Below are 21,760 nucleotides of genomic sequence, written 5' to 3'. Positions count from 1 at the left end.
CAGTCGTCTGTGGTCACGGGGCTGCCACAGCAGCACACGAGCAGTTAAAGCACAGAGCTCTTTTTGCTTTTAATCAAAGTGTTTGAAAGCAAATTACAGTGGCCGGCGCCGCAGTTCACTAGGCTAATCCTCCGCCTGCAGTGCCAGTACTCCAGGTTCTAGTCCCATTTGGGGTGCTGGTTCTGTCCTGGTTGCTCCTCTTCCAGTCCAGCTCTCTGCTGTGGCCCGGGAAGGCAGTGCAGGATGGCCCAAGTGCTTGGGCCCTGCACCTGCATGGGAGACCAGGAGGAAGTGCCTGGCTCCTGGCTTTGGATCGGCGCAGCGCGCCGGCCGTGGCAGCCATTTGGGGGGTGAACCAACAGAAGGAAGACCTTTCTCTCTATCTCTCTCTCTCACTGTCTAACTCTATCAAAAGAAAGAAAGTAAATTATAGCAATTTTATTTGTCAGTTAAAAATGAATTAAAATAGCATTTTTTAAAAAGTAAACTCCAGATATTTGACATTCTAATTTTGAATACTTGTCTACAACCCTAAAAACCTAATGTATTTTTTTATTTATTTTTTATTTTTTTGACAGGCAGAGTGGATAGTGAGAGAGAGAGACAGAAAGGTCGTCCTTTTGCCGTTGGTTCACCCTCCAATGGCCGCCACGGACGGCGCGCTGCAGCCGGCGCACCGCGCTGATCCAAAGGCAGGAGCCAGGTGCTTCTCCTGGTCTCCCATGGGGTGCAGGGCCCAAGCACTTGGGCCCTCCTCCACTGCCTTCCCGGGCCACAGCAGAGAGCTGGCCTGGAAGAGGGGCAACCAGGACAGAATCCGGTGCCCCGACTGGGACTAGAACCCAGTGTGCCAGCACCGCAGGCGGAGGATTAGCCTAGTGAGCCGCGGCGCCGGCCACCTAATGTATTTTAATACAACCCAAAGTAGCCTTATTCCAGTGCTCATCTTTCTAGCTTAGACTGTTACTGGGTGCGCCTCAGGACCAGCCTACGTCCCAGTGGTACCCCCTCAGGAGGAACCCCACCAGCCTGTCCTTGTGTTGCCTTCAGGCCTTGGGTGGCTTCCTCCTGGATTGTCTGCTTGCTACTGTAAGTGAAGGGGAGAGGCCGATGAGGCTCGGAGTGACAGAGCTGTGCCATCACACCTGCCATCCCACCAAAGCCCCTGGCGTTGGATGTCTCCTCATCCTCATCCCACTTCCCTGGCAACCAAAGAGGTGGCTGGGGCTCCACTGTGCAGAGCCCACAGGAATTATAGTCAAGAGCAGTTTTGAAAAAGCGGGTCCAACACCGCGTGTCCTGAGTCTCGACACGATTTCAGTGTCATCATGGGGTCTGCTAATGCACCTGGGGCAGCAGTGACGACTCAAGTACTCGGGTCTCTGCCACCCATGTGGGAGGCCAAGATGGAGTTCAGGCTCCTGGCTTCCGCCTGGCCCAGCCCTGACTGCTGTGACCATTCGCAGAGTGAACCAGTGGATTTGGAAGCTCGTTCTGTCTCCATCTTTCAAATAAATACATCTTTTAAATAATAGTTTTGTATTTAGAGGTCTGTCTGCTTACTCTGCCCCCAGGTGGTGACGCGTTTGATCCATCTTTTGGGCGAGAAAATCCTGGGCAGCCTTCAGCAGGGACCTGTGACAGGTGGGTCACCTTACCCCAGCCTTGGGGGCCCTGCCCACCCACCCACAGCCCTCCGTAGAGCCCCTCTCTGCTGTGGTTCCCCACCCAGCCACCAGCCCCACCTGGCCCTGGAGGCCAGAGCTGCAGCCTGCCTGGCTGCACAACCAGCCGCCACAGGGGAGCTACGTGAAGACGGGCTGGGTCTTCTGCACAGTGGCGACCTTGTGCTTGGTAGTGGACATTTGCTGAAGGGATGGACGGACACACAGAGGGTGTGGGCCTGACCTGGTGTGGATGACCTGAATTTGATTACATCCACAACCACTGAGTCCACTGAGCCTACGAGTGGGCGTGGGCTTTGGGAAGACACTCCTCAGCACATGATGTGTCTGCTTCTGGTTTACTCTCAGCCTTCCTGGGCTGCTGTATTTGAAGTGAATTTCTGCTACTCCCCTGTAGCAGTGGGCAGAGACCTCAAAACCAGGTCCTGTGTCTGTTCAGTGTTGCAAAGCTGGTGGCAAAACCGAAGCTTAGCATCCGCAGCACGGCTGTGTTCTGTGGCCAAGGAGGGGACCTTGGAGGGGGTGGAGCCTGACAGGTCGGCTTCTCCCCTCCTGGGGCTGAGGAGCCCGGGGCTCAGGACACAGGGAATGGGGGTGGGCGTGCCAGTGACTGGGGGGGTTGGTCCTGGAGTTCTGGGATCTGGGAGCCGCCTCCTTTTTTGTCCATTCATGGTTCCTCCACCCAGGAGGGTGACTTCCCATGGAAATGAGACGATAGGGAGGCCTGCTGAGTGTTGTGCTCAGCTTGGCAGCCATCTTGGATCTCACCTGTGCGAAGCAGCAGGGCGTGGGCGGGACTTCTGCTCAGGGGGCACCTGTTCTGGGTGGGGCAGGGGCCTCTCTGGCTTGTGCAGGCTTTGCCCTGGGAAATAACCTCCCCTTCTTTATTTTCAATTCCTGTTCTTGAGGAGTACTGATGTTACCGGAGAAAAAAACCATGGATTCTTGTCTTCGCGCAAGAAAGAATTCAGGCATGAGGCAGAGAGCAGTGGAAAGCAAGGTGGCAAGGTTTCTTAGGGTAGGGCATCCACAAGAATGATGGGCACCCCTCCAGACAGAACCTGAGCGAGAGCCCAGTTTACATTTAGGCTGGGGTTTTAAGGGAATGGGTCTTGCCTTCCCGCCTTTCTCCCCCGCCCTTCTCTTCAAGAACAAAGGACTTGTTGGATGTAAATATGAAAAATACCTTTCCAAGTTTTCCACTGAGGTTGTCGAAGGAAGCCTGGCTGGTGTCTGCCAAGGGGCTTAGCTCTAGGATGCCTGCCTTAGAGGAAGGATGTTTACCAGGCCAGGTGGAAGGGGGGACCGCCTGGAAGGTTACCAGGCCAGGTGGGGGGGGCACCTGGGAAGTTATCAGGCCAGATGTGGGGGGACCATCTGGGAGGTTATCAGGCCAGGTAGATGGGGGGGGGACCACCTGGGAAGTTATCAGGCCAGGTGTGGGGGGACCACCTGGGAAGTTATCAGGCCAGGTGGAAGTGGGAACTGCCTGGAAGGTCATCAAGCCAGGAAGAAGGGGAGACCGCCTGGAAGATCACCAGGCCAGGTAGATGGGGGACTGCCTGGGAGGTTATCAGGCCAGGTGTGGGGGGACCACCTGGGAAGTTATCAGGCCAGGTGTGGGGGGACCGCCTGGGAGGTTATCAGGCCAGGTGTGGGGGGATTACCTGGGAGGTTATCAGGCCAGGTGTGGGGGGATTACCTGGGAGGTTATCAGGCCAGGTGTGGGGGGACCACCTGGGAGGTTATCAGGCTAGGTGTGGGGGGACCACCTGGGAAGTTATCAGGCCAGGTGTGGGGGGACCACCTGGGAGGTTATCAGGCCAGGTGTGGGGGGACCACCTGGGAGGTTATCAGGCTAGGTGGGGGGGGACTACCTGGGAGATTATCAGGGTCTGGGCGGGGCTCTGAAGTGCAGATACTGGGCTACACCTGGAAGGTTATGGGGTGACTTTGAAATGCAGATGCTGTATGGACTGTGTGGATGTCAGTTTTCTCAGACCCTTCTCGCACACGTAGGCTGATTTCTAACTAACTTCCTACCTAACACTGAGAGCCGTGTCTGTCTTCTGTAACTTCTGCAAGCTGAACGTGGGCCTTGGCAGGACCCATTAGAGGGGTGAGATAAATCTGGTTATGTCACGGCTGAAGGTCTTTCATCCCCCTGGGTAATCATCATTTGTAATTTTATAGCCTCAATTTTTTTGGACACAAATGAAACCAACAGTTTAAATACAAGGCCCAGACGTCCCAAGGGGAAGGCCATGGGCAATGACCCCCAAGTGGGAGGAAGTCTGTGATGGCCCGGTCCCTCTTCGTCTGGCAAGGGGCCAGGTGCCTCTTCTGGGCTTTACAACCCTACCAGGTGCCCCAAGCACAACCCAAACCAAGCATTAGAGGGCAGTCCCGTTTCTCCCCTCCAGAACTCCCAGGAGGGTCTGGCCTTGTGGTACAGTGGCACCAGCATCCCATATGAATGCCGGTTTGAGTCCCAGCTACTCTGCTTCCACTCCTCTCCCTGCTAATGCACCTGGAAAGCAGCAGGTGACTGGCCAAGTACTTGGGCTCTGCCACCCATGTGGGAGACCTGGATGGAGCTCCTGGTCCTGGTCCCGGCCGTTGGGGCCATTTGGGGAGTGAACTAGTGGATGGAAGATCCCTCTCAGCCTCTCCCACTCTGTCTCTTGTTCTGCCTTTCAAATAAATAAATCGTTCATTAAAAAAAAAAAAATACTCTCAAGAACACCATCCCCTGAAGTCAGTGAATTACTCGTTGTCTTCTTTTGGGGGAGGGGAGCTTTGGGGTTTTTCTGAGAGCTACTGTATCTTTTTTTTTTTTTTTTTAAGATTTATTTATTTGAAAGGCAGAGTTACAGAGAGAGCGAGCGAGAATGTATGTCTGTCTGCTAGTTCACTCCTTGAATACCCACAACAACCAGGGCTGGGCCAGGCCAAAGCCAGGAGCTTGGAACTCCATCCAGGTCTCCCACATGGGTGCGAGGGCCCAAGCACCTGTGCCATCTTCCACTGCTTTCCCAGGCGGATTATCAGGGAGCTGAATCAGAAGTGGAGCAGCTGGGGCTCGAACTGGCACTCATACAGGATGCCAGTGTGATGGGTGGCGGCTTAACCCGCTGCACCACAGCACTGGCCCCAGAGCCACTTTGTAGACTGAGACTGTGTCACAAGGGTAGAGTGTGGTGGAATGAACAAAGAACCTGGGTTCTTGCTTTCCAGGAAGGGCAAGTGAAGAACACACTTTCTCGTTTTGCCGATCCTTCCTTGTCTGTAGAACTAAGGTCATGCTTGCATTGGTTCCTGCAGGCATTCCAGGACAGTCATGAAGGGCTGTCTGTGGCAAGCTAGCTAACGGAGCCCACGTGGTGGGACCATGGCAGGTTTTGTGAGCCCAGAGTCCTTTCTGAGTGTGGAGTGGCTGCTGCACTGGGAGTGATGGTCAGCAGCGTCCCCGCAGACTCCCTCAGAAAGGTCAGGGTTGCTGCCACGGGGGTGGGTTCAGAACCATTGGCAAGAAACAGGCGTGGCCTGATCTCACTGCCAGGGCTCTGTGTGCTTTGATCCCCCAGGCCTATGTTTGAGGATTCCCTGGGTGGCCTCAGAGAAAGCTTTGCCTCCAGAGGAATTGTGACATAGCCGGCACTCAGAAGTCTCCTCCCTGGCAGGAGCTAGGGCGCGGGGATGGAGCGCCGCTGGACCACACTCGGGGGTCTCTGGAGAGCTGTTGGGAGAGGGGTTGGGAGTCTCCGGAGGGCTGTTGGGAGAGGGGTTGGGGGTCTCTGGAGGGCTGTTGGGAGAGGGGTTGGGGGTCCACAGAGGGCTCTTAGGAGAGGGGTTGGGGGTCTCTGGAGGGCTGTTGGGAGAGGGGTTGGGGGTCTCAGGAGGGCTGTTGGAAGAAGGGCAGGGGGTCCACAGAGGGCTGTTGGGGGTCAAGGGTCTCTGAGGGCTGTTGGGAGGGGGCAGGGGGTCTCTGCAGGGCTGTTAGGAGAGGGGTTGGGGGTCTCTGGAGGGCTGTTGGGAGAGGGGTCGGGGGTCTCTGCAGGGCTGTTGGAAGAGGGGCAGGGGTTCCACAGAGGGCTGTTGGGGGTCAAGGGTCTCTGAGGGCTGTTGGGAGAGGGGTTGGGGGTCTCAGGAGGGCTGTTGGGAGAGGGGTTGGGGGTCCACAGAGGGCTGTTGGGGGTCAAGGGTCTCTGAGGGCTGTTGGGAGAGGGGTTGGGGGTCCACAGAGGGCTGTTGGGAGAGGGGTTGGGGGTCCACAGAGGGCTGTTGGGGGTCAAGGGTCTCAGCCCTAGGGTGGGCAGTCGGCTCCAAGTCCAGCTTTGGGCTGTGCTGGGCTATGGACTGAGCTCAGAGGACAGCAGTGCCCTGAGCTGAGGCAGGGTCCGTGCTGGTGTAAACACAAGGGCTTTCTCAGAGCCTCTCCGGAAGGCAGGGGATTCTGGGTGTCCTTGAGTGACCCCTGAGTTTTGCTCCAGTTTGTGGCCTTTTTCCCTGCTGCTCGCGTCCTCCTTAGGATCACAGCTCCAGAACGGGTCATTGGCTGCATCTCACGCACCCTGTGATCCCAGCTGGGTTCGGCCTCAGGAACAGCCTCGAGCCTGGCTGGTTGTCCCCGTGACTGCCATTGTCCCTGTTTCTCTGCTGCCTGTGTCCCAGGCTTTCCAGGGCTACAGCCTTTTCTCCAACAAGGAGGACTCTTAGGATAGCCGGGCGTCCCGAGGGGTCAGTGGGCTTGGAGGTTTCCTGTAATCCAGAGGTGAGGGGGACAGAAAGGGTGACCAGGTTGTCCCCATTTGCACTGAGCTAGGGCTAGAGGGCCCTGGACATGTCTGGCAGTGTCCAGGGAGGCTGCGTGTGAAGGGACAGGAGCCTGGCTGGCAAAGCCCACGGCAGACACAGCGAGGAGGAGGGGATTGTGGGACAGGGCAGACTGGAAGCTGGTGGCACAGGTGTCCACTGGAGGACAGAGGGACATGCACGTGACAACCAATGCCCTCGCAGAATGCATGGCCCAGGTGACAAGTGTGGGTGTTGTGGTCCCTGTCACCTTCTTGGGTCTCAGTATGGAACCCCTGGTCCCTCTCTTGTCCCGTGCAGGAGCCTGGAAACTACAGCTGCACACCCGGGATGGTGTCCCCACAGTGGCCCTGGCTTCAGATGGGTGTCTCCACCCTCATTATTCCATTCCTCAGGGTGACCGTTGGTGCTCCCCTGAGCCTGAGCCTGTCTTGGCTGCTGGGGTGCAGCCCTGCCTTGGGAATGAGGTGCAAACAGAGGTGGAATGATGGGATGTCAGCCCGTTAGTTCCTTGTGGCTGCCAGTTTTATTATACCCTTTGTGTTTGGGGGGCAGAGACCCCAACACCAGCCCTTGTGTCTCCCTGGTGTCAGGAGCCCAGCGGTGAAGCTGGAGCTGAGCATCCACGGCACAGCTGTGTGCGTGGCCGAGGAGGGGGTCGCGGGGGTGGGAGGAGCCTGACAGTCGGCTTCTCCCCTCCTGCAGCCGAGGAGCTCCAGGCGCAGGGCCACAGGGAATGGGGGTGGGCGTGCCAGTGACTGGGAGGGTTGGTCTTGTAGTTCTGGGATCTGGGAACCGCCTCCTTTTTTGTCCTTTCATGGTTCCTCCACCCAGGAGGGTGACTTCCCATGGAAATGAGACGACAGGGAGGCCGGCGGTCTGTTGTGGGCTCATTGGCAGCCATCTTGGATCTCACCTGTGCAAGTAGTGGGGTGTGGGCGGGACTTCTGCTCAGGGGGCACCTGTTCTGGGTGGGGCAGGGGCCCTGCTGGCTTGTGCAGGCTTTGCCCTGGGTGGCATTTCTTACGGAAAGCCTGGAGAGGGGTCATGTTTTAGTCATTCTTCTGACAGTCTTTAATCACGTGTTTGTGGCATCCACATTCAGTGTAATTATCTCGTTAGCAGTTTTGCCTGCCATTTTTTTTTAAGACTTATTTTATTTAGTTGAAAGACAGAGTTACAGAGAGAGGTAGAGACACAGAGAGAGGTCTTCCATCTGCTGGTTCACTCCCCAGATGGCTGCAATGGCCAGAGCTGTGCAGATCCGAAGCCAGGAGCCAGGAGCTTTTTCCGGGTCTCCCATGCAGGTGCAGGGACCCAAGCACTTGGGCCATCCTCCACTGCTATCCCAGGCCATAGCAGAGAGCTGGATCAGAAGAGGAGCAGCCCGGACCAGAACCAGTGCCCACATGGGATGCCAGTGCCTCAGGCCAGGGATTTAACCCGGTGCACCACAGCGCCAGCCCCTTGTTTATTTTTGAGAAAGCTTTATGTATGTATGTTTGTATGTATGTATTTGAAAAGAGTTACAGTGAGAGGGGGAGGGAAAAAGAGAGAGAGAGAGAGAGACCTCCCATCTGCTGGTTCACTCCCTAAATGGCCACAACAACTGGGGCCCAGCCAGGCTGCAGCCAAGAGTCTGAAACTCCATCTGAGTCTCCCATGTGGGTGCAGAGGCCCAAGTACTTGGCCATCATTTGCTGCCTTCCCAGGTGCATCAGCAGGGAGCTGGGTCAGAAGTGGAGCAGCCAGAACATGAACTGGCACTCACATGGATGCTGTCATCACAGACAGCAACCACTGTACCACAACGCCGGCCCCTTATTTTTTCTGTTCACTTCCCACTTTTAAAAAACTGCTTTCCCCTTTCCTGTTTCCTTTTGAAAGCTTGCGTGTTTCTGAGTGTCCGTGCTGGTTTGTCAGTTGTGGGCCCCATCACATTTCTTCTTAGGGTATTTCCAGTGCTGGCTCCAGGGCCCTTGTCCACGGTTACCAGCAACGCATGGCTTTACCTGGAGTGGGGAGCCTCGGCGCCTTTAGGTCACGGTGTGCTCAGAGCCCTCACAGCGTCTGTGGCATCCGCGGTTTCTTGCTGGCGTCTCCTTTCCTCCTGCAGAGCCTCCCGCAGCAGCTGTGCCAGCACGGGTCTGAGCTCGCCGAGCCGGCGTGCCCTCCACCTCGTCCTGGGGGGCGTTTGCCGGGCGCTGACCTGGAGGCTGTGTTCCAGGCTGCTCCCTTTGTGTTTAGCTTCAGCACCAGACACTTGGAAGTGTCTGGGCAGGAGCACCTTGGGGTCATTCTGTGTGCAGTGTGCTCCTTTTCTGTCTGTAGGGTCACACCTTCTGCCAGATGTGGGTGTCCTCAGCTGTTAGTTCTTCAGATATCTTTGTAGCTGATCACTCTTTCCTCTCTTCTCCAAGCTTGAGGGCTCAGCACTCGGCCTTCACTGGTGGCCCAGGGCCTCGGGTCCCTGTGTGTGTCTCAGTCCTTTTCCCGCCCTGGCGCCGGAGGGCAGTGCCTGCGGGTCAGCTTCAGATCCACTGATTCCACCCCGACCCTGTTTTCGCTCTGGTTGTTGGATCTTGGTTCTCATCGATAGCTTCTGTCTCTTCCCCGAGACTCCCGTTTTGTGTTTGTTTCAGCAGTATTCGTGATTGCTGGTTCTGGGGCGATGACACCGTCCTTGTCAAATAATCACGCCATTTTGTCTGTCTGTTACACAGCACTCTGCAAACTGGCTGGCAGGGCTGCTGTGGAAGCCGCAGCACTGGGTCCCTGCTCTGACATACGGCTGGTGCTGGGTGCCGGCAGAAAGCACTGAATCTCAGGACTGCTCCAGGAGCATAAAGGCGCCTACGGACGGAAGCGGAGCTTACAGGGCCGTGTTTCCTGTGTATCGAGGTCCCTGGAAGCTTCAGTTGGCCGGTGCTGTTACCGAAGTCCTTGTCTTCACAGAAGGAAGAATTCAGACACAAGACAGAGTAGTGGTGACCGAGGTAGCAAGGTTTGAGGAAGAGAATTCACCTGCAGGCCTGGCGGGGACTCAGGGAAGAACTGAGGGCCCAGTCTGCTGTGGGTGTGGGTGTGGGCCTCCGTCTCCTCTCTGGGCCATGGCTGGGGAAGTCTTCCTGGGCGTGGCATTGATGAAGTTCCTCCCAGAGCGTCATGGTGCAGCCGCCTCTAAGCTGCCCCCAGGAGAGCCTGGCACCCACCTAACAAGGTTGTGGGCAGGGGCGAGACCTGCTGTGCCATCACACGAGAATTCTTTTCCTGTAGCACTTCCCATTGTCTTCAGCCCCCTTCACACCTAAGTTGTGTCTGCAGAGCCACCTGGACAGTGATGTCTTGTTCTTTTGAGGACTGAAGATGGCAGAATGGGCTGTGGTGAGTCAGGTGGTGGTGACTTGCTTGGGGCATGGGGTTCCTGGAAAGATACGCTTTATACCTGACCAGGAGCTGTGCCCTGTGGGAGGTGAGGGACCCAGGGCCTGAGCCCAAGGACCCTATGGGGCTGTGCTGTGCCCTGTGGGAGGTGAGGGACCCAGGGCCTGAGCCTAAGGATGCTGTGGGGCTGTACTGTGCTCTGTGGGAGGTGAGGGACCCAGGGCCTGAGCCCAGGGATGCTGTGGGGCTGTGCCCTGTGGGAGGTGAGGGACCCAGGACCTGAGCCCAGGGACGCTGTGGGGCTGTGCTCTGTGGGAGGTGAGGGACCCAGGACCTGAGCCTAGGGACCCTGTGAGGCTGTGCCCTGTGGGAGGTGAGGGACCCAGGACCTGAGCCTAGGGACCCTTTGGGGCTGTGCCCTGTGGGAGGTGAGGGACCCAGGACCTGAGCCCAGGGACGCTGTGGGGCTGTGCTCTGGGGGAGGTGAGGGACCCAGGACCTGAGCCCAAGGACGCTGTGGGGCTGTGCCCTGTGGGAGGTGAGGGACCCAGGACCTGAGCCCAGGGATGCTGTGGGGCTGTGCTGTGCTCTGTGGGAGGTGAGGGACCCAGGGCCTGAGCCCAGGGACCCTGTGGGGCTGTGCTGTGCCCTGTGGGAGGTGAGGGACCCAGGGCCTGAGCCCAGGGACGCTGTGGGCTGTGCTGTGCTCTGTGGGAGGTGAGGGACCCAGGACCTGAGCCCAGGGACGCTGTGGGGCTGTGCTCTGTGGGAGGTGAGGGACCCAGGGCCTGAGCCCAGGGACGCTGTGGGCTGTGCGTACTTTCCTCTCTTCAGTGAGGGAGGGGCCCGGATTCCACGGTGGTGGCCAGTGCCTGCAGCTTCTCCCCTTGTTCTCTCAGGGTTTTCTTTGTTCTCCGTGTGCATGGTAATTTTGGATTGCAATCTGGAACTTGGATATTATGTTCTGCAGCTCTGACTCCCTGTAAATCTTCCTCAGCCAGGGTGCTGGGTCTGCTGGCTTCTGCGCGAGAGCCTCTCTCTGGCCAGGCCTGGCTTCCTGCCTGAACCAGGCCCCCACTGCAGGTTTATGGAGTTCCTTTCTCTTTCTCTGCCTCCAGTGTGGGGAGGCCCATTTCCTGGCCTTTGCTTCATGCTGGTTAGCCTTGGAGGCAGTAGCCCTCACTGCGGGGTGGGGGTGGGGGGGTGGGGGACAGACCAGCCCCTGACAGCCCTGTGGCCAGGAGGAGGCTCTGCTAGTTCTGTGCATTACAGAATGAGGTTCCCAGAGCCGGGGGGTCCAGAGCCAGCCTCGGTCTCTTCGAAGCAGTAGGAGGTAGGTGCTCGCTCCCTCTCCTTCCTGCAGACCCAGAGCTGCACAGGGGCTCTTCTTAAGGCAAGACGGAGTCTGCAAAACTGCCGAAGAAGCTCCCTGACACAGGAGCTCCCTGGGAAGGATGAGAGTGGGAGGAGCCAGAGCCAGGCGTTGTTGATGCCTGGGCTCCGGCGGCTGAGGTGGGTGGGGTCCTTTGTCTCTTTCTACACAGGAGCACCTTTGTTTTTAAGTTTGCTCCATTGATTCTTACTTGGATAGGATTCCTCCTCTCACTGGGGGTTCAGCGTGTCCCCCCATCAGCAGCAGTGCTTGGAGATGGCCAGGGCTGGCCTCTGGAAGAGGAGAGGACACCCTGGCCCCTGGGAGATGCCTTGGGCACCACACCGTGGCAGGGGCAGGTGGCCCTCTGAGCAGTGTGGCTCCGGGCTCTGCAGAGGGTGCTGCGGGCTTGGTCTGCATCACCCAGCCCTCCACTTTCAGGGAGACACTTGCTGGGGCTGTGCTCGGAGCCGGGGGGGGGGCATCGATCCCCGGAGCTGAGGGTTGAGTCTGGCAGGGCTGGGAGGAGCAGAGCTGGGGCCTGCGACCCGTGCGGGCCCAGCTGGAGCTGCAGCACGAGAGGAAGTTGCCAGGCCGGAGCCACCAGGGCTCTCAAGGACCACAGACAGGCCGAGGTTGCCGGTGTTGGGTGTTCCTGACGGGTGGGGGCGCTGGAGGCCTGGTGCAGATGGGGCCCTGTCCAGGCTCATTCTTGGCCACTGTGTGCTTGGGAGGATGGCTACAGAAACCCAGAGGCTGGACGGACTGGCAGTGAGTGTGGACGGCGAGAAGGACGTGGCCCAGGGAGCTCCTGGCAGTCAGGCAGAGAGGACTGGGGGAGCTGAGCCCCAGCATCCTGCGTCTTGAATGTGGAGTTGAGACACTTGGGCCTCGTCTGTAGTTCTATGTATGGATTCAGACACTTTCACTTTGGAAGGGTTTAAATGTTTATTTAATAATGGAAGTATATCTATAAACTTTTCTTTAGGTTTTTTATTCACAGAGTTAGCGATGTGTTTCTTTTTTAAATTATTCATTCATTCATATTTATTTGAAGGGCAGTGACATATAGACAGACAGAAAGAGATCTTCCATTTGCTAGTTCACTGCTCATCACACAGGACGGCCAGGAGCCAGGCACTGCGTGCACCCCTGTGGGTGGCAGACCCAAGCACTCGAGCCATCACTGCTGCCTCCCAGCTGTGCGTTAGCAGGAAGCTGGGATTGGAAGAAGAGCTAGAGTTTGAACCTTGAACCCGGGCATTCCAGTATGGGATGCAGGTGTCCTGAGTGGTGTCTTCACCGACATCTGTCTTGCCAGTCGCCGAGGGTGTGTTCATTCCTTGCGATGGCTCTGTGGTCACTCGCAGCACTGTCTTCCCCAAGAACAGGCACCTGCGCTGTGTTTGACTTGCCAGCCATGGTGTGCAGCAGGTCACTGGGTCCTGAGCCCTGGTCCGACTCACTCCCTCCTCGCTGGCCCTCAGCTCCTTTCACCTGCCCCCTGCCCCCCTCTGACTTCTGTGTCAGGTGGTGGTGGACCAGCATCCAGCTAGAGCAGGAACTCCAAGTCTGGTGGTTTTTGGAAACTGGCTTCGCAGGAGTGAGAAGAACAGACCAGGAGTGCAGCTCTCGGGGAGTGCAGGCCATAGCATGGTGCCACACTGGTGCCACGCTGATGGCCTGAGGGGAGGAGACAGCAGAGGAGGGTGGTCGCAGGATAGGAGGGTGGGAGCAGGGAGGGGCCCACAGCTCGCTCAGGTCAGCACCTCCCTGAAAGCAGGAGATGCCTCTCGCCAGCGAGCGGCTTTGTTCTGGGAGTAGAGAGTGCTGGCAGAGGCTGCGGCGCTTGCAGGCCCACCTGGCTCCTTGCTGCTGTGTCAGCCCGCGCGGTGGCCTGCTGGTCTGAACGAGCCCCTCGTGGGACCCTTATAGGCCCGTGGTCCCCTCAGGCTGGCTCAGTTTCCTTCCCAGGCTCAGGGCTGTGGCATCTCCCTGGGAGTTCACTCCTCCCAGCCTGGCCTCCCTGGGTTTCTGGAAGTCCAGTGTAGGTAGAGAAGGGACAGTAGACATGTCCCCATCTTCAGAGCACATGCTGGTCCTCCGCTGGGCAGATGCAGGCACTCCTGCGCCTTTCTCCATCTCACCTGTTTGCCTTTGGCCAGTGTCGGGCAATGTCAGTCAGGGTGTACGTGGAGTCCATGGGCACCTGCAGCAGGTCCCATGGTTCATCAGGCCCTGCTGACCACTGTTCTCATCCGGAGCATCTCGGCCACCCAAGTCCAAGGCCCAGCCTCCCAGGCTGACGTCCTGTCCTGCACCCCACAGGTCACCAGCTTGGGCTCCACGCCACAGGCAGCAAGTGGGACTCTGGGAGCCTGGCGGGCAACCTGTCCACGGTGGCAGCGATGCCTGTGTCTGAGGATGTGCCCCTCACGGCCTTCGCTCTGGAGCTGAAACATGCCCTCTGCGCCATCGGTAAGTTAGGCCACCCGTGCCCATGCAGCCCGCCTGTGTCCATCCAGCCCCTCCATGTCCATCCAGCCCACCTGTGTCCATCCAACTGGACTGCACATCCAGTCCACCCCCTGTCCAGCCTACCTATACCTGTGCAACCCACCCATGCCCATCCAACCCAACTGGCTCCCAGCACATCCTGGTGGTCCTGTGTGTCTCAGATGGCCTAAGGGGTCAAAGAGTAACAGTCCTCATTAGCTACCAGGGCGGGAGCCACCCTCTTCTACAGGCTGAGCTGGGATAGAAAAGGGCTCTGGACCAACGGCAACCTCCACTTTGACCCTGAACCAGACTAAAGGACTGGACTCTGGACAGCCCTTGCTGTGGGAGGAGCCTGTGGCTGAGGGCGTCAGGTGCTCAGGGACCAAGACAGTTCATGAGTACAGATCCTAGCATCCCTCCTCATCACACTCACTGATGCCCCCAGGCCCCCCTCATCCCCATAGACCCCTCCTCATCCCTCTCACAGACCCGCGAGCTATCCTGGAGTCAGCAGCCATTGTTTTTGTTCAGAAATCGGCTGCCTCGCAGCAGGCTGAGTTCATGGGAAACTCAGTCCTTTGGGTTTTTGTCATGGGAATGCTTCAAATTCCTGATTACTGCATAAATTTGAGACTTAAGAACATGAAATTGAACATCTTAGAACTTTCCAGATTTCCCCAAATCAGAAGATGTTCTGGTTTCCTAACACTTGCATTACAAGTTTTCATGAACTTGCAAGTGGCCACATGATACAGTGACATCGGTGTTCTGGGGTGGGTGAGTTGCTTCTCCAAAGTGCATGAATGCCGTGATGTTGAGAAATTGTCAGGAAGCCTTGTCGTGTCTGCCTGAGAGAGGTGGCAGAAAACATGACACGGAGCCCGAGGGAAGACTGACAGCACTGGAGGCACTAGTGTGTAAAAGCTGCTGCTTGCCTTGTCTGATTGTCCGCGTCTTAGTCCACCTCGCAGATTCCACAGTGGGCAGGAAAGTCCACTCGTTCCCAGTGCGGCTGGTCAGGTTGTTCCCAGGGACATGGATCAGATGGATTGTTCAGGCTGTTTCTGTGACGTTCGTCAATTCTGAGCATTCAGAATTGTTCCAGAACATGCCGGTCAGCTTCCTCAGCGGTTCCCAGGGATCCTGGTCAGACTGTTCAGACTGTGTGGTGTAGATCCCGGCGGCACTGCGGAGAATGCACAGGCTGTTCCCAGAGGCGTCGGCAGGTTGTTCAGCCGTTCCTGGTGGTGTCGGTCAGATTGGTTGGAGTCGTTCCTGGTCACGTTGGCAGATGATCAGATCGTGGTGGGTCCCAGATGTCGGGTTGCTCCAAGTCCTCCCCAGGTGCATGGGTCAGGCCGTGCATCCACCGCATCTACACGTTGTGCTGTGGATGTAAGCATATTCTCTTCTTAAAAAAGGGTTTTTACTGGGGCCAGTGTTGTGGCGCAGCGGGTTAAGCTGCTGCCTGCAGGGCTGGCATCTCACATAGGCCCCGGTTTATGTCCTGGCTGCTCCACTTGCAGTCCAGCTCCCTGCTAATGCACCTGGGAAAGCAGTGGAAGATGGCCCAAGTCCTCGGGCCCCTGCACCCATGTGGGAGACCCAGGTGAAGCTCCTGGCTCCTGGCTTCAGCCTGGTCCAACACTGGCTGTTGCAGTCATTTGGGGGAGTGAACCAGTGGATGGAAGACCTCTCTCTGTCTCCCCTTCTCTTTCTGTAACTCTGACTTTCAGATAAGTAAAATACATCTTTTTAAAAAAGTTTTAATTTTGGAATAATTATATTATAACAGGTCCTTTGCCAAGTTTACCATCTTGGTAGCGCCTTAGTTGACAGTATCAAAGATGAGTACATGCGTGTGTGTCCTGTGCCTTGGACACAGGTGTCGCCTGGTGTTGCCAACACTGCAGTCGGCTGCTGGGGCACCCGCCACTGCGGGACCCCTCCAGCTGCCACTTGCAAGTTGGCTCCGCCCACCAACATCCTATTTCTGGCAGTCGTGAGCTCTGCCTCATCTCCGGTTCTGTCATCCCAGGAGTGTGATGGGAACGGAGCCGACAGAGTGACCTCTGAAGTGGGCCGTCCTTACCGTGGCGTCGCCAAGGGCCGTGGTTTTTTCCATTCGTGTAGAGGATTTCACATTTTAATCACTCAGTCATGGATGTTGGGTCGCTTCCAATTCGGGTGCATCACAAATAAAGCTGCTACAACCATTTTTGTAATGGATTTTAGGATTTTTATGTGTTTTCATTTTGTCTGAAAGAGATCTTCCAGCTACTGGTTTACTCTCCAAATGTCCACAGCAACTAGGGTCAGCCAGGCTGAAGGCAGGAGCCTGGGACTCAGTCTGGGTCTCCCACATGGTAGCAGGGACCTCAGTCCATGAGCCATCGCCTGCCGTCTCCCAGGGTGTGCGTTAGCAGGAAGCTGGACTGACAGCAAAGGAGCCAAGACTTGAACTGGGCAGTGCAGTGTGGGACGGGGGCGTCCCAGACAGTGTCTCGGCCGCTCTGCCTGACAGCGGCACCGCGTCGCCGTGTGTGGATGCCCGGCAGCCTGATGAGTGTGGCAGAGACGCTCCGTCTGGAAGGCACCGACGAGCGGCGTCCTGACGGGCTGCAGCGGGAGTGGCCTGGGCTCCCACGGCCTGGCAGCGACTGGTGCGGTGGTCACCCTCGAGGTCAGCTGCCCGCTTGGTAGCCGTGGATGGAGGTGGTGAACGGCGTTTCATGTCCTTTCTTGCTGTCTGTGAATCCTCCTCTGAATGTGCTTTCTGTTTCTTGCCGCTAAGGTTGGGGATTTCGGTGTATCCTCGAGCTCCCTGTCTTTCCCAGTAGACTTTATTTTTTAGAGTAGTTTTAGCTTCACAACAACACTGAGCAGACGGTACAGAGAACTCGTGCAGTCACCTCCTCTGTCAACACCCCCAGGAGAGTGGGGCCTTGTCAGGGTGATGGGCCTGCCGGACGCACGTCATCTCCCAGGTGCACGGGACACGCAGGGACTGCTGTTGTGTCGTCTGCACAAGAAGGACACATGACCACTGCCGTGGGGTGCTGGCCAGCAGTTTCCCGGCGGGCTCTGCCGGTTTGTCCCTCCCTCCCACTAGCCCCTGCCATCCCTGGCCTTTTGCTGTCTCCACAGATTCACGTTTTTCAGAATCTCCTGTGGTTGGGTTCATACTTGCAGATCAGCCTCTTGTTAGGAGCTGACGTTTCCTCTGTGCACATCTCCTGTTAGTGCTGAGCAGTGCGCCCTGGTCCGAGGCCGCCACGGTCCCCAGTTCACATTTCCTGTTAGTGCTGAGCAGTGCGCCCTGGTCCGAGGCCGCCACCGTCCCCAGTTCACATTTCCTGTTAGTGCTGAGCAGTGCGCCCTGGTCCGAGGCCGCCACGGTCCCCAGTTCACATTTCCTGTTAGTGCTGAGCAGTGCGCCCTGGTCCGAGGCCGCCACGGTCCCCAGTTCTCCTGAATGGCCTCTCTCGGGCCTCCAGGTTTGTGAACAAAGCAGATGTCTACATCCACACGCAGACCTAGCTCTTTAACTCCTTTGGTTAAATAGCGGGAGTGTGACTGCTGGAAGCTGTGATGAGAACATGCTCAGGTTTGTGGCTGCCAAGCTTCTCGCAGAGTGACTGTGCTGTTCTGCATCCCCACCCACAAAGAGCAAGGCTCCCGTTGCCCCAGCCCTTGCCAGCACTGGTGGCATCGGTAACTCGGCCCTGGCCTGGTGGTAGGTGTGTGGTGCTGTGGTGTGACTGCAGCTTGCATTTCCCGAATGACACACGGCGTGCCTTTCCTTTTAAATTTACAATCTGGGGCCAGCATTGTGGTGCCTTGGGTTGGGCTGCTACTTGTGACACCAGAAACGCATATGGGAGTGATGGCTGTAGTCCTGGCTGCTCCATTTCTGATCCAGCTCCCTACTAATGGCCTGGGAATGCAGCAGAAAGTACTGGGCCCCTGCCACCCACATAGGAGACCCAGATACAATTCTAGGTTCCTGCCTTTGGCTGGAATTTTAAAAATATAAATAAACAAACAAACTTGGGTCCAGTGTTATGGCATAGTAGTTATGGTCCAGTGTTATGGCCCTCCGCCTGCGGCACTGGCATCCCATATTGGATCTGATTCCAGTCTCAGCTGCTCCACTTATATCCAGCTCCCTGCTAATGGCCTGGGAAAGCAGTGGAAGATGGACCAAGTCGTTGGGCCCCTGCACCTGCGTGGAAGACCCAGGGGAAGCTCCTGGCTCCTGGTTTAGGCCTGGCCTAGCTCCCGCCATTGCAGCCATGTGGGGACTGAATTAGCAGATGGAAGACCTCTCTATCTCTGTCCCTCTCTCTGTAACTTTTCCTCTCAAATAAATAAAAAAAGCTTTGATAATAAATAAGTAAACTCAGTCTACTTGGGACTGATTTTTATTATGGTCCAAGATTTGTTTTCTCTGTGGGGATTTTGTAGAGTGCAGGCAGGCCTGAGCCCCCACCCCCCAAGTTACAGGCAGCAGGGACAGCAAGAGCCTGGGATCTGTGCAAGTCAGGCCCCAGGGCTGAGGAAAGCTGCCCACCTTTCAGAGTGAGAGATCTGCCATCCCCTGCTTCACTCCCCAAATGGCTGCAACAACCAGGTCTGGGCCAGACCAAGCCAGCAGCCAGGAGCTCCATCCGGTCTCCCACATGGGTGCAGGGCCCAAGCACTTGGGCTGTCACCTGCTGCTTTCCCAGGTACATCAGCAGGGAGCTGGAATGGAAGCAGAGCAGCCAGGACAAGAACTGGTGCCCATATGGGATGCCGGCGTTGGAGAGGCAACTTAACCCACTGTCCTCACTGGGCAAAAGCCTATGGATCTCCTGTTTCCAGGGGAGCTGGAGCAGAAGTGGAGCAGGGCCAGCGCTGTGGTGTGGCAGGTGAAGCCTTTGTCTTCAGTGCCGGCATCCCATATGGGCACCGGTTCAAGTCCCGGCTGCTCTATTTCTGATCCAGCTCCCTGCTATGACTTGGGAAAGCAGCTGAAGATGGCTCAAGTACTTGGGCCCCTGCACCCTTGTGGGAGACATGGAGGAAGCTTCCGGCTCCTGGCTTCGGCCTGGCCCAGCTCCAGCCATTGCAGCCATTTGAGAAATGAACTGGATAGAAGATTCATTCTCTCTCTCTCTCTCTCTCTCTACCCCCCCCCCATATCTCTACCTTTAGAATAAATAAATAAATCTTAAAAAAAAAAAAAAAAAGAAAGAAAGGAAAAAAGAAGTGGAGCAGCCAGGACTTGAACCAGTGCCCATAGGGGATGCCGGCACTGCAGGCGGCAGCTTTATCCACTAGGCCTCAGCACTGGCCCCACTACAATTATTCCTTTTTTTTTTTTTTTTTTGACAGGCAGAGTGAACAGTAAGAGAGAGACAGAGAGAAAGGTCTTCCTTTTCCGCTGGTTCACCCCCCAATGGCTGCTGTGGCTGGCACGCTGCGGCCAGTGCACCGTGCTGATCCGAAGCCAGGAGCCAGATGCTTCCTCCCGGTCTCCCATGCGGGTGCAGGGCCCAAGGACTTGGGCCATCCTCCACTGCACTCCCGGGCCACAGCATAGAGCTGGACTGGAAGAGGAGCAACCGGGACAGAATCCGGCGCCCCGACCGGGACTAGAACCCGGTGTGCGGGTGCTGCAGGTGGAAGATTAGCCTAGTGAGCCGTGGTGCCAGCCTACAGTTATTCTTTTTTTAATAATTTTTTAGCCGGCGCCGTGGCTCACTAGGCTAATCCTCCGCCTGCAGCACCCGCACACCGGGTTCTAGTCCCGGTCGGGGCGCCGGATTCTGTCCCGGTTGCCCCTCTTCCAGGCCAGCTCTCTGCTGTGGCCAGGGAGTGCAGTGGAGGATGGCCCAAGTACTTCAGCCCTGCACCCCATGGGAGACCAGGAGAAGCACCTGGCTCCTGGCTTCAGATCAGCGCAGTGCGCCGGCCGCAGCGCACCAGCCACGGCAGCTATTGGAGGGTGAACCAATGGCAAAGGAAGACCTTTCTCTCTGTCTCTCTCTCTCTCACTGTCCACTCTGCCTGTCAAAAAAATTTTTTTTAATTTTTATTTATTTGAAAGACAGAGTTACAAAGAGAGGTAGAGCCAGAGAGAGAGAGAGAGAGGTCTTCCATTCTGCTGGTTCACTCCCCAAATGACCGCAATGGCCAGAGCTGAGCTGATCCAAAGGCAGGAGCCGGAAGCTTCTTCTGGGTTTCCCACGTGGGTGCAGGGCCCAAGCACTTGGGCCATTTTCCACTGCTTTCCCAGGTCATAGCAGAGAGCTGGATCGGAAGTGGAGCAGCCAGGACTCAAACCGGCCCCCATATGGGATGCCAGCGCTGAAGGCTGGAACTTTAACCCACCTCGCCACAGCGCTGGCCCCTACAGTTATTCTTGAACTTCACTCAAGAGAGTAAAGAACTGAGTTGGTCCAAGGCTACCCAGAGGGCTGCAGGGCTCAGTCACGCTGAGCCCTGTTCCAGGGAGACCAGACTCGGCGCTGTGCTGCCACTCCCTTGCCAGCGGTCAGATGTCCCGGCTGCTCACCTTTGCTTACGAGCGCGTTCGCTGAGTGGGGGTCCAGCCTGGAGTCTGTTTTCTGCTGGCACTTTGAGGTGCTGTTCCCTTTCCGCCAGGCTGGCAGCGAATGTCCAGGCTGCAGCAGGAGTGGGGCAGTGGCCTGGCTGGACGCCTGCTGCAGCCATAGCCCCGGAGCTGGCCACAAGTGCTGGAGCTGAGCTGTCTTCTGCCCTCCAGAGGGCAGGACCCCCGTGAGGCATGGAGGCCCCCTGCCCAGGGCCTGTCCATGCCCTTCTCCTCGCCTCCCTACCAAGGACCTGAGACAGATCTCTCAGGAGTGGAGGTGGTGAGCACCGTGGGACAGGCGGCAGCTGGAGCCCGGGCCACCGCTCTGGCCTGACTGCTCCCCTCAGAGCTGCCCAACTCTAGGCAGCAGACGCACACTGAGGGATCCCCGTGAGCCTCAGGCTGCACCTCCCCTTGCTGCAGCCAGATGTGGCCCCCACTGTGTGCTGCTGTGCAGAGCTGACATTAGGTAGAGGATGCCCAGGCTGTGGGGTGCTCCTGCCCTGGGCGTCCTGTCTCATGCAGTCACCGCAGGACAGGAGCAGTCCCACCTGTGAGCAGGGGAGTGCAGTCCCCTCAGCGCGCATCTGCTGCCTCATCCCCGAGCCCCTGCAGGGGCGTCTGCACTTGGATCTGGCCGTGCGCCTCGGGTGGTGGGGGCGTTCCAGTGAGCCCCTGCCTCCGTAAGGCGCGTCCTCTTCTGGAGGCTGCTGAGATGGGAGAGAGTAACGCCCGTCACTTACTTGTCACTCCTTGGAAAGCTCCTGCACCGTCGAAGGGGCTGCAAGGCTGCCACAGCCCTCCCAGCCCACCACGCCGATGGCAGGGTGGACGGCCTGTGTGCCGCCAGAGCTCCATGGGGCAGCTCCTCCTGAGCCCCCGGTGGGCTTTCTGCCGCTGGCTGTAGCTGGGCTTGGAGACACAGAGCACAAAGCTCAGGGCTCCTGCTGCCCCTGATCAGCCTGAGTCCCTCACCTCTGGGAGGCCCAGAGAGGCTGCTGGAGCCTCCTGGAGGGCAGAGGGTGTGGTCCCCTCGGCCCCAGGCGCTTCCCCTGCCCGCCCAGAAGGCCAGAAATGGCTTGGCAGGCACTTCCGGGGGAGCGCTGCCTAGGGAGGACTTGCTCTTGTCCACCTCACTTGTCCTCAGGTCCAACGCTGCTGCTGACCAGCGACAACATAAAGCAGCGCCTTGGCTCGGCGGCTCTGGACAGGTATGGTGGTTGAGGCGCCCACTGGTGCTGTGCAGAAACCAGCCTGGCTGTACCCGGGCGTCTGCATGCCTGCTGTGCTGCGTGTGGGTGGGGTTCCACCAGACCCCGTCCTCTCTGACTGCCCTGTGAGAGGGGCAGTGCCCCTGAAGGCGCAGGACTCCCAGGGAGGGCCCCCTGGGAGCCTGCCTCAGAG

The 21,760-nt window shown here is 57.5% G+C and overlaps 1 protein-coding gene across 6 annotated transcripts in view; it reads left to right on the top strand.

The window, feature by feature from the left end:
* PNPLA7 (patatin like phospholipase domain containing 7) overlaps positions 1-21,760 on the top strand; it is an 84,205-nt gene that overhangs the window by 49,585 nt on the left and 12,860 nt on the right. For all 6 annotated transcript variants that reach the window (XR_007916455.2, XM_051838879.2, XM_051838876.2 and 3 more), the window contains 3 exons: positions 1,575-1,644; positions 13,585-13,734; positions 21,504-21,567. Coding sequence is in view for 5 of the 6 variants with exons in the window: in XM_051838879.2 (XP_051694839.2) it covers positions 1,575-1,644; positions 13,585-13,734; positions 21,504-21,567 (284 nt within the window). In the remaining variant the exon portion in view is untranslated. The remainder of the gene's footprint in view (positions 1-1,574; positions 1,645-13,584; positions 13,735-21,503; positions 21,568-21,760) is intronic.

Source organism: Oryctolagus cuniculus, chromosome 1 (assembly GCF_964237555.1).
Source record: "Oryctolagus cuniculus chromosome 1, mOryCun1.1, whole genome shotgun sequence".
NCBI lineage: Eukaryota > Metazoa > Chordata > Mammalia > Lagomorpha > Leporidae > Oryctolagus > Oryctolagus cuniculus.
Note: the sequence above shows the minus strand (reverse complement) of the source record. Positions and strands in the feature narration are given on the sequence as shown.